General features: G+C 35.3%; 1 protein-coding gene across 4 annotated transcripts in view; it reads right to left on the bottom strand.

Annotated features, from left to right (window-relative positions):
• Positions 1 to 17,251, bottom strand: part of vti1a (vesicle transport through interaction with t-SNAREs 1A) — a 123,055-nt gene extending 105,804 nt beyond the window's left edge. For 2 of the 4 annotated variants that reach the window (XM_079595505.1, XM_079595507.1), the window contains exons 1-3: positions 17,007 to 17,205; positions 8,763 to 8,821; positions 8,099 to 8,209 (exon numbers count right to left, since the gene is read on the bottom strand). In XM_079595505.1, coding sequence (XP_079451631.1) covers positions 8,099 to 8,209; positions 8,763 to 8,821; positions 17,007 to 17,100 — 264 coding nt within the window. In that variant the 5' untranslated portion in view covers positions 17,101 to 17,205. Of the gene's footprint in view, positions 1 to 8,098; positions 8,210 to 8,762; positions 8,822 to 17,006 lie in introns of all 4 variants that reach the window. The other 2 variants (XM_079595508.1, XM_079595506.1) reach the window with 2 other exon arrangements.

Here is a 17,251-nt window from a genome sequence, read left to right as displayed (position 1 = left end):
TTCATGCCATATTTAGCATCTGATGTCTGTTGTGAGTGTTTCTTCTAAGAACACTCCGATGCAACCAGTCATAAAGAAAAAAGCTGAGCTTATATGCTATTATTGTGTGCGAATACACACGGGAATGAATGGCTACACGGTGAATAACGCCTCGCTCGGTCTCTCCCTCTTCTCCTCGCAACGCGACTATTGTCTGGGATGAATGCTCAAGTCATTAGCATAAAAATACCCAAACACACAGCAGCTTAACCACATCATTAATTCTATACATGAATGTATATTTGTCACTGCCCTATGTGCACCAAATTCAAATGGAGATTTAAACAAAGGCCTCATCCACAGTCATAATGAAGTGCAGTCCTGTGAAATCAACTGCAACCATTCATTACAATAGAGCTCAAGACGGAAGTTCAAGACAAGATATTTATCCCGTGGCCTCTGCTAATCCTTTCTGTATATATATCTCTGTCGGAAAAGAGATGATCTCTAAACTCGGTTACACGTTATTTTTATTGTGTGTGTGTGGTAATTGATAAATATATTTAAATATAATTATATGATTGACTAATTTAACAAAGTAATAATATTATAATTCTATAATAGATTGAATTAAATTAAATGGTAAAAATATATCTAGCTGATATAACTGCTTAATGCATTTCAAATAAATATACTTTAAAATAGAACCAACACCGAATAATATTATAATAAAATACGATTTAAAAATAAAAGTACAATAAAGTAAATTACTTCTTAACTTTAAGAAATAAAATAAATCTTAGAGCAGAACAAGTTTACCCTGCATTATGTAGGAAGAAATTAATTTAAAATGTGAATATCAAAAATATAAGCTTTGACAAAAATTATTTAAATCAAACATTTAAATACAAGGAAAAAGCAAAAATGGTTTGCTACCTAGACCTACTCTCTCTTTAAGCTCTATGTTTTAAAAAGTGTGATGGATGTGACGTTAAATTTCAGATTTGCCTCATTTTAATCAATAACAAAAAGCTAATTTCTACCCCAGGCTTTCACCATAATTTTCAACCACAATAATTCCAGCCAAAAAGCTCCCTAAAAAAAAAAAACCTCTCTCATCCTCATTACGGAGAAAAACCTAGCAATAATTTACAGATTTCATACATGCACTGTAAATATATCACTCCATTAAAAGGGAGGACAAATTGATGTCTATGGAGTCGGAGATGTCAAAGTTTTCTCTCTCTCTCTCTCTTTGGTGCGTGCGTTAAAAAAGGGGAGGGGGGACCAAGGCAATGATTCATAATACATTTCATAAATACTTCATGATTTTTCATACTTAAGCTGGCCTGGCAAATCAAAAAAATTGTGTCACCCCTTTTCGTCCCTCATGTCAGTTCATCATTTTCTGGGGGTGTCACATGTCACTTTCACTTTACAGGAGCGATAGGAACGGGCCGAGAGAGGAGACAGCTCTGCTCAGCCACTCTCATACAGACACCGAGTAGTTTGTCTTGAATTGAAAAACTACCAGATCTGTGTCACGGGTAACTACGAAGACAAATAGGATAATCATTAACTCAGTTAAAATAAACAATGCATAACCAAAAACATACTAGCAAAATTGTCAACACATTACACAAATATGTATACTTGTATGAAGATTTGTAGCTACATTTTATCCACAAAATGTTGCAGATTATGACAAAAAAAAAAGTATTGAATAAAAATGTATAAAATATTACTCTTACATTCAATTAAATTGTAATACTATTTTTATGTTATCCTGAATGCAGTCATGGACCTAAATAGTTTTCTATAATTAATAAATCATCTAAAATGTCCAAATTTTATGCTGTAAAATTAGGCTTTCATATACACTCGGGCCACATCTAGTTTTCTAGCTTGAGAGAAAACCTCCACTTCTTATTAAGTACATGGGCTCTTCATTCCCAGCCATGGAGGCTTGATTTTCTCCTTCGAGTGACACAGTCCTTCACCTCATCACCGTCCCATCACTGCGATTAGAGCACGCGCCACAGCGCTGATCTCTGCAAAGCCACACAATCCCATCTCAGAGTACCAACCAATCCGCCGCGTAAAACAACTCTATAATAAAAGACACGTTCAAAAGATTGATTTACTCCCTTCTTAAATCGGTACCATCTCACAAAAAGAATCCCATCAATCCGTGAGATTTCCATAATAAACACAGAAGGTTTGTAATCAGGCTGGCTAAACTCAAATGACACAACTGTTCTAATCTGCATTACCTTCTTAGTGCCATGAAACAATCAGACAACAATCAAGAGTTTTTCAGAGTGCATATTCAGCTCTAATTTAAGGCGATTAAAAGTGTCGAACATCCGGGTCAAGTATGTCTGTCATGCTTCTCTTTTGTGGAAGCTGCTGTAATTGATGACTTGGTTGGTATAACAAGAACTCTAAGAAACAAGTTTTCCGTTTTGATTCGGAGAGATTCAAAAGGCTTATTTGGAAAGCGTGTGTGTGTAAAAGTTGATATAGCGCACTAAAGGCTGCAACAAGTCTACAGATGAGAAGAGCTTGACGATTAAAAGTTAACTTGGGGAAGTGCAGCAAAGTTTTATTGAAGTCAGTGGATTTCATCAAGATGATTGACAAACCTGTTTTCAGTTTACTTATCCGACAAACCCCTGAAGGGATTTAACAAACTCTAACAAAGTTTTGCAGAATCTGTGACCTGAACCTTGACCAGTAATTTTGTCATTTAAAATTGTCAGTTGACAAATCGCTAAAAAGACTTTGTGCTAAAATGTCACAAATCATTCAAAGACATCCATTTACCCTTGTGAGACAATTCAAAAAATAAATAAAGCTGCCCACAATCTGACATTTTTAACAACTAGGGCAAATATACCATTGGAAAACTAGGTCACATTGTACAATATCACATGTAAACTTATCAGACTGGTTATGCTTAATAATGCCTTCAATAAACATGATTATACTCATGGTAATGTTCATGTTTTTGCGTTATTGGTCATGGTATAAATCCCTAAACCTTACAAAATACTTTTATGGTCAGCCATAAAAGAGAAAAATGATTAAATAGATAAAATTATGCAAAATTATTAAATAGATGAAACGTCGGTCTATGAGGACAGAGCTTCAATTTCACAAAAAAAAATTCAATACAATTCACTACTTCATAATTAACCTTAATATTCATTTTATTTCTTTAAGATCATCTGTGCTTTCTTCACAATTACACCTATAAAAATAATCTTCTCTGATAAACCATCTGAACTGATTCAAGGCCAAATCATGATAATCAAACATCTCATAATTATGTCACATTAATAATTCATTCCAAAAAATATTTAAAAAAACATACCATTTATATTGAATCATCCATAATAAATCATGGGTTTAACAAGCCAAACAACAAATGGCCTGAGAGTTAAACCACTGTCCATAAAAATCTAAATGATTTTAGACTCGCATTTTCTCTATATCTAGAAAATACAAATGCAAAAATCATTGTATGAAATAAAGCCTAACAAAAAGTTATGATATACAAATGTAGGCACAACCTTATTACTATTAAACTTAAACGTAAAAAATAGCTGAATAAAAATAGGAATAATAATCATCATTTGCATTTCTTTCTTTTTTCTTGCGATCACATTTTTTAAAATAAAATATCTAAAATAACAGCACATTTATACATTATTATGCAAATGTAAAAAAAACGATTAGTCTCAGAAGTGAGTTCATTATAGTGCTGAGAGCAAAGCAGAACACTTGAGCTGGAGTCTTTGAGTGTAGAAAGGTGGGAGAGACCCGTACTCAAGCAAGACCCCATCTTGCCCTTTAAATGAGCAAACAAGTACCCCCCATCACCCAGGATATTCGCAGTGTTTAATCTCAGAGTTCCTCAAAGGAAAGAAGTCAAAAAGAAACCGATGGTCTACCTATATCTAGGAAAACGGCTTTGATTAGCAATTGCCTAAAAGCAGTGATGAGCAACGATCTATTCCTGATACCTTGAACAATGTCGCCATCTATCGTTCATAGAAGGAATTGTGCCAGAACCAGGAATTGAGCCAGATAATACAGTTTAGCTAGTTTATCATCCCTTTATTGATCAATGAGACAACTCATTTTTCTATATTAAAATACATCTAGCTTTGTATAAACTAGAATGATATGTAAGCCCATCACCCATAATTCCTTTATTCAATATTTTCTATAAATTTGGTGTTGAATAAAAGTCTAATCAATGTAGAGATAAGAAATCTTCTTTTTTTTTTTTATAAAATATTTAATACTTATGGTTTGATACGAATAAAACAACAAAAAACAATTGTGGAACCCATAAGGCCTTATAAAAGTAAAAGAGCAGACTGATATATCAAGGAATAGAAATCAAAATTTTCCACTTGCTTTAAAATCAATTTATAAATAATTTTTTCCCTTTATTAATTACGCCTCCATTACTTTTTGACCAAACAAAAGCATCGCTAAGAGGCACTGACATTTACTTTTGGCTTTTACGGCCCTTGACTGACTTTCGGCCTAACACAAATAAGCTTTAACTTATTATTTGTGAGCATTTAGCACTTTTGCCTTTTTGCTAATATAAGGCCTCTGCGGGGGTTCTCGGCTTTAAGACCCTGCGCCCCCATTATCAAAATGAAGCCATCATGAAGCGAGCATACCTTCGGGATGTCCTTCTGATATCTGCCTACTTTCTCTAAAAAAAATGGCAGGGTTAAGAGGTCGGCCGGTCCCCGTCTGCCGCCGAACAGGAGGCTTAGTCTGGCGAGTGGGATGGAGCGAAGACTTCAAACCGCGGGGTGAACGGGTGAGTGCGAGCGGGGGTAAAGAGAGAGAAGCTCCAGGGAGGCCAGGAGAGGGGAAGGGCAAGACAAGGCCTTGATTTCCCGTGGAAGCACAACAAAGCCTCTGCTTTTTTAGAGAGAGCAGCGATGGCCCTCTCCCTGACACCTCTTAGAAGTGTGCGTGTGTGCTCACGTTGCGTGGCAGAGAGGATAAGCCATCCACGCTAAAGCATTTGGCACTTCTGAGGAGCCAGCTGAATCTCCCAGCTTTAGGACAAGTTTCTGGGGTTTGCTATCACCGGCGGCTTCAGGGGGATCTGCTCTTCAAATGCACATAAACTCAAAGAACCAAGGAGAAAATGGCTTTCAATCAGGACAATTATCTCATTCATATATAAATTTGTCAGAGACTAAACCAGAAGTTTAGGACATACATCACTTACTGTTTTCATTCATGTAACATTCTCCATTTCATTACAATTACTATTGAGCCCAATGAATTTTAATTTCTTAAATTATCTACAAAAAGTAAAATATTTGATCTATTAGTTTCCGAGTTTGGAAAGCACAAAACACAAACGACGGCTTAAAATGTTAACAGCAACCAACATCTTGCATATCCATGATTAGTTAGCATAGAAATATATCTTTAAAAAAAACGAGGTGAAAGGCAAAGGAATGCAACCATGAACGGTGCACTAAACCCTTTCACAGCGGGTGTTAATTGCATGATAATTAAGCACGGCAACAGTCAAGAGGGAGAAGCTAAAGATTAATCATCGGCCAATTAAATGCCCACGGTGAGGAACGTGAGGCCCCTCGGAGACGAGAGATCTCCACTGTGATCTGAGCTATCAGCACAGCGGCACAACATCAGATCACTGGCAAAAGATCCTTTTCAAAACTCTCCTCATTTATGTCAGCCTTTCTGGAATCGTTGTGGATGCCGTAGCCATCTGGTAATTGATATCAAGAGCACCTTGAGTTAGGTGCAGGTGCTGAGTTTGAAAGAAATGATGAAGTGAATCTGCTGCGTGCTGAGACTTCATATGGTGGCATAAGCAAATGGAGGGGATTGCAAAGAGAACAAGGCTATAGAGCTACTGAAATACCTTAAAACAGTTTAATACCATTGTGATATTTCAAAAAACGTTATATATAATATATATATACATGTATATGTGTGTGTGTGTGACCCTGGACCACAAAACCAGTCACAAGGGTCTTTTTTTATTTTTTTATTGAGATTTATACATCATCTGAAAGCTGAATAAATAAGCTTTCCCTTGTTAGGATATGGCAATATTTGGCCGAGATACAACCCTTTGAAAATCAGGAATCTGAAGGTGCAAAAATATCTAAACATTGAGAAAATTGACTTTAAAGTTGTCCATTTATGTTCGCGCTTTTGCTGCATCCACTCACACAAATACATTTTTTATATATTTATGGTAGGAAATTTACAAAATATCTTCATGAAACATGATCTTTACTTAATATCCTACAAATTTTTGGCATAAAAGAAAAATCGATAATTTTGACCCATAAAATGTACTCTTAAATTACTATTGCCACAAATACACATGTGCAACTTGTGACTGGTTTTGTGGTCCAGGGTCACATATAGTCTCTATTAAAATGTTAGCACAATCATTGTTATCCTTCCACATGAAGATAATATATATTTTTAATGTATTTATTTTATAATTATTTAAGTAAATATACAAGTATATATAACAAATAAAAATAACTATTTTCTATTTTAATATATTTTAAAATGTAATGTATTTCAGAAATCATTCTAATAAGCTGATTTGCTGCTCAAGACACTTTTATTATTATTATCAATGTTGAAAACAGTTTTTCAGGATTCTTATATCAATAGAAAGTAAAAAAAAAAAACAGCATTTATCAGAAATAAAAAGCTTTTGTAACATTATACACAACACAAAAGTTTGAGGTCAATAAGAAGTCTTTTTTTGGGGGGGGGGGGGGGGGGGGGGCAAAATAAAAATAAAAATATTTTATTGATTAAAATAAATCAATACTTTTATTCAGCTAGGATGCATTAAATTGATCAAAAGTAAAAAAAAAAAAATTACACAACTGTTTTCAACATTGATAATAACAATGAGTGTTTTTTAGCATCAAATCAGCATATTAGAATGATTTCTGAAGGATCATGTGACACTGAAGACTGGAGTAATGATGCTGAAAATTCAGCTTTGCATCACAGGAATAAATTGTATTTAAAAATATATTCAAATAGAAAATAGTTATTTTAAATTGTCATAATATTTACAAATATTACTGTTACTGCTGTATTACTGTTTGTATTTTTAATCAAATACATGCAACCTTGGTGAGCATAAGAGACTACCTATATCTACCTATATCTATATGTATATGTTCTTTTAAAAACATAAAAAATATTACTGATCACAACATTTTGAACGGCAGTATATATATGGTATATATACATATCTTATGGTCATATTTTATGTTAAGGTGACATAGTTACATGTTACATTATGCACAAATAAAAGTAACTAAGCCTAATTCTAATCTTAACACCCTAGTAAGTGCATGTAGCTAATTAATATTGCACATCACTTATTTGTGTAATTACACTGTAACAACATCGCCTTAAAAAAAAGTAGCCTAAATATATATTTATATTGTCACTGACACGCAAAAAGATTTACCAGAAACAGGGAATGAAAACTTTTGCAAGAGAAAAAGGCAAGAGCGGCACCTCATATTACAAACATTAAAGAATCAAAGTTTGTTTAGTGTGTTCAGTATATCCTCTCCTAACAGTATGAAGTAAATGTGACCACCACAGAGAAGTGTTTTTGAATAAGACTATTATAGTATGTGTGTATTTATTTATTAGTTTATTTTTTAATGCCATGTCAGCAGCAAGGCTATATCCATAGTATAGGGGTAAGAAAGACAAACATTGTGGTGTAAAACAAACAAAGGAAAAATTTGGCTTCAGAGTAAAAGCACCTCATTAAGGTTTGATGTGTGTGGGGTAGATTCTTCATGGGCAGGTAGAGTTATGAATAACTAAACAAGGACATCTGGAGAAAAATACAGCTCCGCTCTCCTTGGCTCAAGTGGTAGTTGCAAAAAATACACTTTGAATTAACCACAGTGGAAATGCCAATAACCTTCAGTGGTTTTAAAGTTGAAGAACTAAGCTTCAGACCACGTGTACGTTTGCGTGCTTATGTGAAGAAGAACACGGCCATTGAAAGTATTTGTTTAAAGATGTTTTTAATACTCACAAAATCTTTCTCAAGTTTCTCCATCTCTTGCTTGTAGCTCTTCAGACGGCTGTTGTACATGCCTCGGCTCTGAATCGGGATCTCTCGAACCTCCAGGTCCATCTGCTCGAGCTAGAAACAACAATTAAATTCAGTGTAAACAAGCAAACTATTTCACATTTCATTTCGCTACTAAAACAATTAAACTGTCTCGCTAGTTTACTGTCAACAAGAGGTAGTGCAGAGACATCGATTCAGGCACACGCCAGATCAAGTCATGTTAGGAGGTGCCGCTTCATTAAAACCTCTGGCGCGGTTGAGCTGACAACTACGACATGTGTCCGTGTCACATGTGAGCAAACCGGCATGCACAAAAGGGCCCCGCTGATTTACACTGTCCAATCAACATGACATGATGGGACAATTTACATGCGACACACATCCCTTCTTTCGGCACCTGCCACGGCGCCTTCCCCCAATAATGGCGTGAAATGTGTCGCGCGGTGTCACTTAAAAGAGCATTATGTGGATGTGATCACACCGTTAGCATCGAGCAGCCTTCAGCCAGATGAAGAGTGTCTCATGTCACCGGCGACATTGCAGGTGTTGTTTATGCAGGGGGGAAATTTTTCCAAATTCATTATTTAGAAAACGAGTGAGTGAAAATTACTGATCAAAGACCCACCAACTCTCTGACTTCTTCAAGCTGTTTGTCGACATTTAGAACCAGCTGTGTCTTCTCCTCTGAAAGAGAAAAAGAGGAAAACATATTGATCAGTGGATGGAGGAGCTGTGCTTCATGACAACAGCCCGACTCCCCCGCAACAACAAGGGAGCAAATAAAAACAAGCCTGCATTTGAAGATATATTTACACATTCTCAACGCACAAAGATCCATATTTGATGTGTCTTATTTTTCCATGTGTAAACGCCTTTGTTAGTTCGTGAAGGAGCGCAGAGACGCCTCTTGGCAACTCAAAAGAGAGAGATGTCAGCTCCGCCAAACTCTGCCATTCTGCCACCCACTCAGAATGACTACAATGAGGTTGTATTGGTTTTTATCCACTGGTATGAGCTAGGCCAAAATATAGAGCATGACTTTTGCCCTTCCGTAATTTGGAAAATTAAATACACATTGTATCTAACTCTCCACACTAGTGACCACAGGAAATGTCATCAATGATTACAATATTATTAATCTATACTACTTTGTTAAAAATATATGAATGAAACACACTAAAACTTATATAAACCACTTTTATGCTACAAGCTAATTTAAGCACCACAGCATTTTAAGGTCCAGAATTTAATTGAAAACAATAATAAAAAAAAAGATATAAAAATAAAAAAAACTTGACAGTAAACATTTACAATTTTACAATTTCAATTAAACTTTCTATTTATCAAAGAATAAAATAAGACACCTAATAACAAACACCATTAAAGAATTAACTGAACCATTTTTAAATACAAATCACAATTAATCTATAGACTATGTGACAAACTTATGCATGAAGATATAGTCCCCATTAGTACATCATATCTTTTAGTACAGCTGAAATGCTGTCTTGACCAGTTAGCATCCAGAATCAAAACAATCCTTTCATAATATGAATTTTGTAATAACAGAAGCATGCTATAAATAAATAACATCACAACATCTACTGATCAAATAAGACCAGTGAAGCACATCAAACCATGTCAAGCAACAGCACTAATCACGAAGAAAAACATCAAGCGATATCAAAACGGAAATCTGTCAATATGCTGCAAACTAAAGTGAACTTCTGTTTCGCCCTTTGGTTTTCCAATGTCGTTTGGTGGTCATCAATCCATTTTTAAAATCTGTGTGCAACCTCACAGCCCACACAGTGTAAACAGCCAGGGGCGATTCTCTGCAAGGTGAGCAAACACTAGGGCCTCTATTCACCCCTGGCATAGGGCAGGTTGAAATATATATCTCACTATTGCAGGTGCATGGGGCAATACCACAAGGTCAGGTGCTCTTTGGGCAAAGCGATGCACTGAGAAAAGTTCGACCTGTAGATGCATCTTTAGTCAATTATTCATTGCGTGATTGACAGCTCATTCTCTTTGTGCAAATCTACCTAAAAAAAAAAACAAATAAAAAAAACACGCATTTATGTTTAATGGAGCAAGGCCTTGCATTATTTTCAAATTCATGTTTCACAACTACAAGTTCTGCGCTGTTCAACTAAACAAAAAATCTTGGAGATTCTCAAGTGAATAAATGCGGTCGGCTTGAGCGAAACAAAAATGGCCAAGGGAATTATATCCGTCAACTGGTCTTTATCAATGTTTCTACACATGTGACACTGTACAATGAGAACAACAGCATAAGCCACTTTGTTGATGGCTGCCATTGTTGGTCGCAAACAAATTTGTGTACCTATAGGAAAGAGAAAAGCGATTTTTATTGGCATTATTGAGATTTGAATTCAAGAGCCGAACTCCTCTGGCAACAGTGAGGAAGGTTTGGCGATCACTAATGAGCATGCATTGTTTATGGCTTTGTTCATATTCAGTGGACTTATTTAAATATATTTAGCAGCTGGTGGTGGGCCGGTCTGATGACACAGTGTTTGTTTCTGCCAAGCTCTGAAGAAGCAATTTAAGCTTCAACAATTCACCACATTACACATTCTCATTCTTTTCAATATGCTTAAATAATGCAAAGAAAAGCCAATTGCGTCTGCAATTGTTTGACAGCGCTCACCGGACGGAGCGCTGCTGTATGATTCTGAATAAGTGATTAATCCTTCATACCTTTTGTTCACGTACAATAGAAGCACTGAGGGACTGCATCAGGTTATTATGAGACAGACCTCTGAGGTTTAACAGTGACTAAAAGCAATCATTTACATTAAGTCACCGGACGGGTATTAAAGTACGGTAACCTTTCATTGCACTGACTTTTAGTTTCAATCCAACAAAGTCAGAACAAGATCTTGTAGAATTAATTGTATTTATGTAATGAAACTTAAATGCATTTCTGAAGTTCACAATGTGAGAAAAACAAAAAGTTATATCAACATCAAAAGCATCCTGAGTATTTCCAGAGGATAGACCATATCTAGCAATACCACTCTTTTGCTGCACTAAAGTTCAAAAAGGGTCAAAGAGGCAAACAAGTAGAAACACAAGGAATGAACGCAAGCAAACATTGACATTTCTCTTGGTCATAATAAGGCTCATAATCAGACATCTCTGATCTCAACTCAAACATTCATTTTCTTCACACAGTCTGACACTCAAGGTACCCTATGTAACTTTTTTTGTTTAAAATTAAAAATTAAAAAATTAAAGTCAATACATCATCAATCCTTCATCCAAAACGTGTTATTATCTTACCTGATTCACTCATGTTAAGCCTATTGTTAGTGTTGATATTTTAGACCTATAGCTGGATGGGTTTCGCAGGAAATTGAGTACATATGTAACTTGGTTATGCTGGAATTTATTTTCAAGGCAGTACCGTGTTTATTAACCGCGTCTACACCCACGGACCATTCACTGAACGTCTGATGCACATGGCACAAATTTCAGGAAAAACTTCAGGAGTTTCGATGTCCTCATTGATGGGTTGAATTCTACAGGATGTCAGGGAGACGCGTGTGTCATGTGTGTGTTGCATTCTTTAATGGTCCCCCTGGAAACAAATGCCGTGACGCCAAAACCCCTCGTGGAAGTAGAACAGAATCATGTTTACAACTGTGAAAATGAGCACTTATCTGGATCAACTAAAGGCTGAATTTTTTTAAGTATGTGACGTTTACAGCACCATTGTTGCAGTAAACTTGCACAATGTTCTTGAATCAATTATTTATAGATGAACGGTCTGTTATTGCAGGGACATCGACATTATATTTCACGCCCCTAAACATGATGCGAAACAAAAGTAACTGTGATTGGTTGCGTTACATGTCAGTCAAACATCCTCTTGGACGTTTGAAAAGCTGTGAAAACTAGGGATGTCCCGATCAGGTTTTTTTGCCCTCGAGTCCGAGTCATTTGATTTTGAGTATCTACCGATACCGAGTCCCGATCCGATACTTCTATAATACGTACATAAAAAAAGAATAAAGAAGAGCGAAAAAACAGATCCAGGATGTTCCTTATTTAATTCACCTTATTTTAACGTTCAACAACTCTGTTAACAAACAGAGCACTTCTGTGAGGTAGCTTAAACAATCAAGTAATAAATAACAAATTCTTCACTTTTGGTGATGTCAACAAAGTGATGTCATGCCGTTCGCGTTGCTGTTTCTGTGTGGAGTCAAAAGGGTCTAACTCTGTGCCACCGCATAACTATAGATGTGTTAAAAAATAATGAGAATATATATACATTACATATATATCCGAGTCCTGATCGGGAGGTAACGTCCGATTCCGATCGAGTCTGAAACCACGTGATCGGGCCCGATTTCCGATCACGTGATCGGATCTGGACATCCCTAGTGAAAACCCCTTGGCCAAGAAAAGCTGTGATTTCAGACCTTCTGTGTCCTAACCAGACTCGAAGCGATAAGATCCAGCAACAAATAATTTGTCTGTGCACACTAAACGCGATGCAACTGCGAGATGCGTAAAAATCAATCAAAACCCACAGCCAATCAGAACAGCGTGTGGACGGGCTCTCGCGTCAAACTCTGATTAACATGGAAAAGATACCTTTTATCGCGTTTTGCGGCGTCGCGTGTAGTTAGGACACGGTGTGAAGGTCTGGCTATGCGAGACTAATTAATGGGTAAAGCTAAAGTAACATCTTCAGCTAGTCAGCTTGAGATCCTCTTCCTTTATTCTAAACTGGTTATATAAGCTTATAGTAGAGATGAAACGGTATGAAAATGTCATATCACGATTATCAATATTATCATGGTTTTGTTCAAATTAGATGAAAAGATGAAACCATTTCAACAAATTTTATATTTGTATAATTTTATATTATATATTAAAAAATAAAATGATCAACTCTATGCAATTCTTTTAAGTATAAACAAAAAAAACATGAAACAAAAAAAAACTACGTTGGATTGAACTGCGAAGGGTCATAGCACTTACATACTGTTGTCCTACTGCTAGTTTAATAGCTTCAATTAATCTAATTTGTAAGTCGCTTTGGATAAAAGCGTCTGCTAAATGTAAATAAACATTAAAGCTGCAGTGTAACTTTTTTGTGTTCCAAATTTACAAAATGTAATGAGCGAGTACATCATGAATCAATTTTCCAAACCGTGATTTTGTCTTTTGTCACTACAGTACACCTAGCCTATATTACTGGTAAATGTTTATATTCTGACTATTTTAGGCTGGTATGGGTTGTACCACTGCGGAGTAACGTTAGCCTAAATTACCTGCGTGACTCGTCTTTAGCTAACTGGATTAGTATTATCTGGGGACCTTGGGTGATTTAGAAATTATAGTAGATTACATACTGCAGCTTTAAATGATATGACATTCAAACGAAACTTGCCGTCTTGCTTCTGTTTTTGATTGTATTGAAAATTAAATCAGAGGACTTTAGTATTTTTAGTAGGCTACTAGGCTACTATAATATTGTTGTAGTGATCATCTTGTCAGGACGATTGTTTTGTACACTGTAAAAAATTGATTTATAAAAGTGGAAGATTTTAAAACATATCAGTTCAATATTTCATGTCCCCGTAATTATTTATTTCTGTTAAAAAAAAGTGTATAGGTATAAAATTAATAAACATTATCCCTCACGTTAACGTAAATGTCATGTCACCCATAATAGTCTTGTTTGAACTTGTTCGTTCGACTTGCTTCAAAGCCACTTGCTACGAACTTTACTTTGCGTTAGATAGCCTACAAGTGTAAAATATTTATACTCCAAACAATTAATATTATTTTGTGTCCAATTATTTCCCAAATTTATTTTGCTATTGAGGTAAAGGGTAATGTAACGTTAACGTTACCTTGCGTTTGATACAAGAGTGAGTGAGGTGGTGCCGTGGTGGTCACGAAGATTGAAGCGTTTCCTCTTTTGCAGCGACTTTCTTTTTGCATGTTCTGCAGACTGGGTGACCATCCTCTAATAAGTTTCTCTCAGGACTTTTGTAAAAAAAGCTTAATATGACCACACACGCTGTCACTGCCTTCCGCCATTTCTTCTCGAACAAAAAACAACGTACGTTACATGCGCGCGCCTGTGTCAGACTTGCCTGGACATGATTTACCGCGAGTTTTCAAAATCACGATAATCAAACACGGGTTTTATGATAATTACATTTTAAACGATAATAATAACCGTTAGGACAAATTATATTGGTTTATCGTGAAAAGGGTAATCGTTTATCCCTCGCTTATAGTGAAGTAGTGTTATGAGCAGAAGGATAATCTCTCTCTCTTTATAGTTATGAGTAGTAAGAGCCACATTCATCTCTGCACAGTCACGCAGACCTGAAGCACAACCAAAAAAATATATATGCAGTTGTTTTTTAATCGTTATATAGGGCAAAAGGTTATAGTGTACCTTTAAATTTACATATATTCAATCAATAAATGAATGAATTTAAATAATAGCTATGCAATTATTACCAAAAATAATAATATATCAAGTCATAACTCATAAGCAAATTACTTGGAGTGCTCGAATCAACATAGGCTAAAACACATGGGCAGTAAGGAAGCAGGTTTATACTTAAAAATACCATAAACAGCAGGATAATGAACACGATGAAAAGTTTGGGTCAGTAAGATTTTTAAATAAATGAGGAAGAAGAAAAATAATAAATTAATACTTTTATTTAAGTAAGAAAGCATTAAATTGATTTTAAAAAAATATGACAAAAAAAGACAATGTTACAAAATATGTTAAATGTTTATGTATAATATTAATCAGCACCACTGTTTTCAACATTAATCATAATTAGAAATGTTTCATGAGCAACATATCAGCATAACAGAAGGATTTCTGAACAACACTTATCATAATAAGACTTTCATCTTTTATTTTCTGCTTTCGCTTGTTATCCATTCATATAACCGCTCAGCCCAAAAATATAGACTAATGCAAAAATAGGCTAAATAAAAAATTCAAATAATTCACACGCTAAATATTAACACTGGTTATGAAAAAAAGAGTCTGTCTCTTTGTCAACAAATGGTTTAGACAAGAAAGAATGTGTTTCAAGAACAAGGAAACAATAATAATGAATTTTGAAATATCAAAGAAAGATTATAGCAAAGTCATATTCATGCAATATTTGTGTTGGCTATATGAGAATTAGAGTCCTTTATTTTCTGGGGGGGTGTTTCATGCCCAAAAAAAGAGCATGAAACATTTTCCTTCCTTAATACAGACAATTGATGCATGTTTGATGCTATTTTAAGGTTATTTTTAGATCCTCTGAGCTTTCTCTCACCTATCCAGTATCCAACATCACACTCATCTCATAGCATTGTTTCCATGGAAACACATTTGTCTGCCACAAAGACAGGTAAAGCGGCAGTAGACTTATGACAACTTACAATCCTAAAGGGTTCCAGATAGGGTCAATTTTAACATATGTGATGAAACAGCCCATGTTTAGTATAGAAAACTTGACATAAAGCTAGACCTAGTCTGTGACCTCTAGGGGCTCCATTGTGGTACTGCAGGGGGACCACCAATTAGCCTACTGTTTGGAACTGAGTTTAAGATTTTCAAACTAAACAAGTTTGGAATAATTTAAAATACATTTTAAAAAATTGAGCAAAAACACTTATATTGTAAAATATTCAAATTTGTAAAGAACTGGTTTCTATTTTATTATTTTAAAATGTCATTTATTCCTGTGATGGCAAAGCTGAATTTTCAGCATCATTACTCTAGTTTTCAGTGTCACATGATCTTTTAGAAATCATTCTGATTTGCTGCTCAAGAAACATTTCTTAATATTACCAATGTGGAAATGTGTTTTTGCTGCTTAGTATTTTTGTGGAAAGGAAACCATGATACACACCACCATTAAAAAGTTTGGGGTTAAGTAAGATTTAATTGATTTTTTTTTAAGTGACCGTATATAATGGTGGAAAAATTCATTACAAACAAATGCTGTTAATTGAACTTTCTATTAATCAAAAAAATCAACAAAACATAAGTAACAAAACCAGCGACAACTCAGCATATTAGAAGAATCATAAAGTTCAGCTAAATGTTTAATTGTTCCTCCCACATTAAAGTGTATTAAGTACAAGTATTAGCCTAAGTATTAAGTGACTGAATATACATATCTGATTAAAGTATATGCAAAATGCAAAAATTAAATATGTTTGTAAATTACATTTTATATTAAAAGGTGTGTGAGATAGCCAGGATTAAAATCCAACACTCCAGCTCTCAATCTTTAGCTTAAAAAAAGACTCTAGGAAACTAGTGTTTCCAAGTTTTTAAGTCTGGCAAAACTTGTTGTTGTGTTGTAAAAATTGCATTTTTACGTTTAGTCTATTTCACAATACAAAATGATTACCAACCCAACAAAATGAGAGCTGTCTGCCTGTCAGTCTCAATCATAATGATGTCAACAACTCAAACAGGGTGTCAAAGTAGGACCTTGCATCTCTGTCTCACTGTATACTGTGTACTTCATAATGCAGAAACTAGGAATCTTCACTACTTTAGCCAAAAATGTCAACTCTTTAACTCCAACAAACATGTTCTAACATGTTAAGATCCTTGTCACCCAAATCCTGAATCTTTAGGCATCACTGGAAATTCATCTGACACTAGATATCTGACACCATGACCCTCATGAAACCATAGCTAATTGACAATCGATATGGGACGTTTCTAAATAATATACCAACCCGACACAACAGCAGCGAGAATTAATCACTGAGTGAGTTGTTTATGTCGTTCTGTGACATGAATGTCTTGCTATTAGCTAATTTAACAGCCACTTACCACCGGCTAGCTTAGGTATTCGTCCAACTTTGTTTGTTATTTCCGCGGTGAGGGTGCCAAAGTCCAGCTCGTACGCTTCAAAATCCGAAGACATGTTGTATTTTTGTTTTAAAAAGATTAAAAGATGGATGAACTGGGCTGCGCTACACACTGTTGCTTGCGACTGCTTCTTATTGACGTCTGCGTCACTTCCGGGTGGTGTCACGGGAATTTGTTCACGATCTCTTCCTGTAAATGGTTCCGGT

This window comes from Phoxinus phoxinus (assembly GCF_949152265.1).
Source record: "Phoxinus phoxinus genome assembly, chromosome: 21".
NCBI lineage: Eukaryota > Metazoa > Chordata > Actinopteri > Cypriniformes > Leuciscidae > Phoxinus > Phoxinus phoxinus.
The sequence above is the reverse complement of the archived record's forward strand: the minus strand, read 5'-3'. Positions and strand labels throughout refer to the sequence as shown.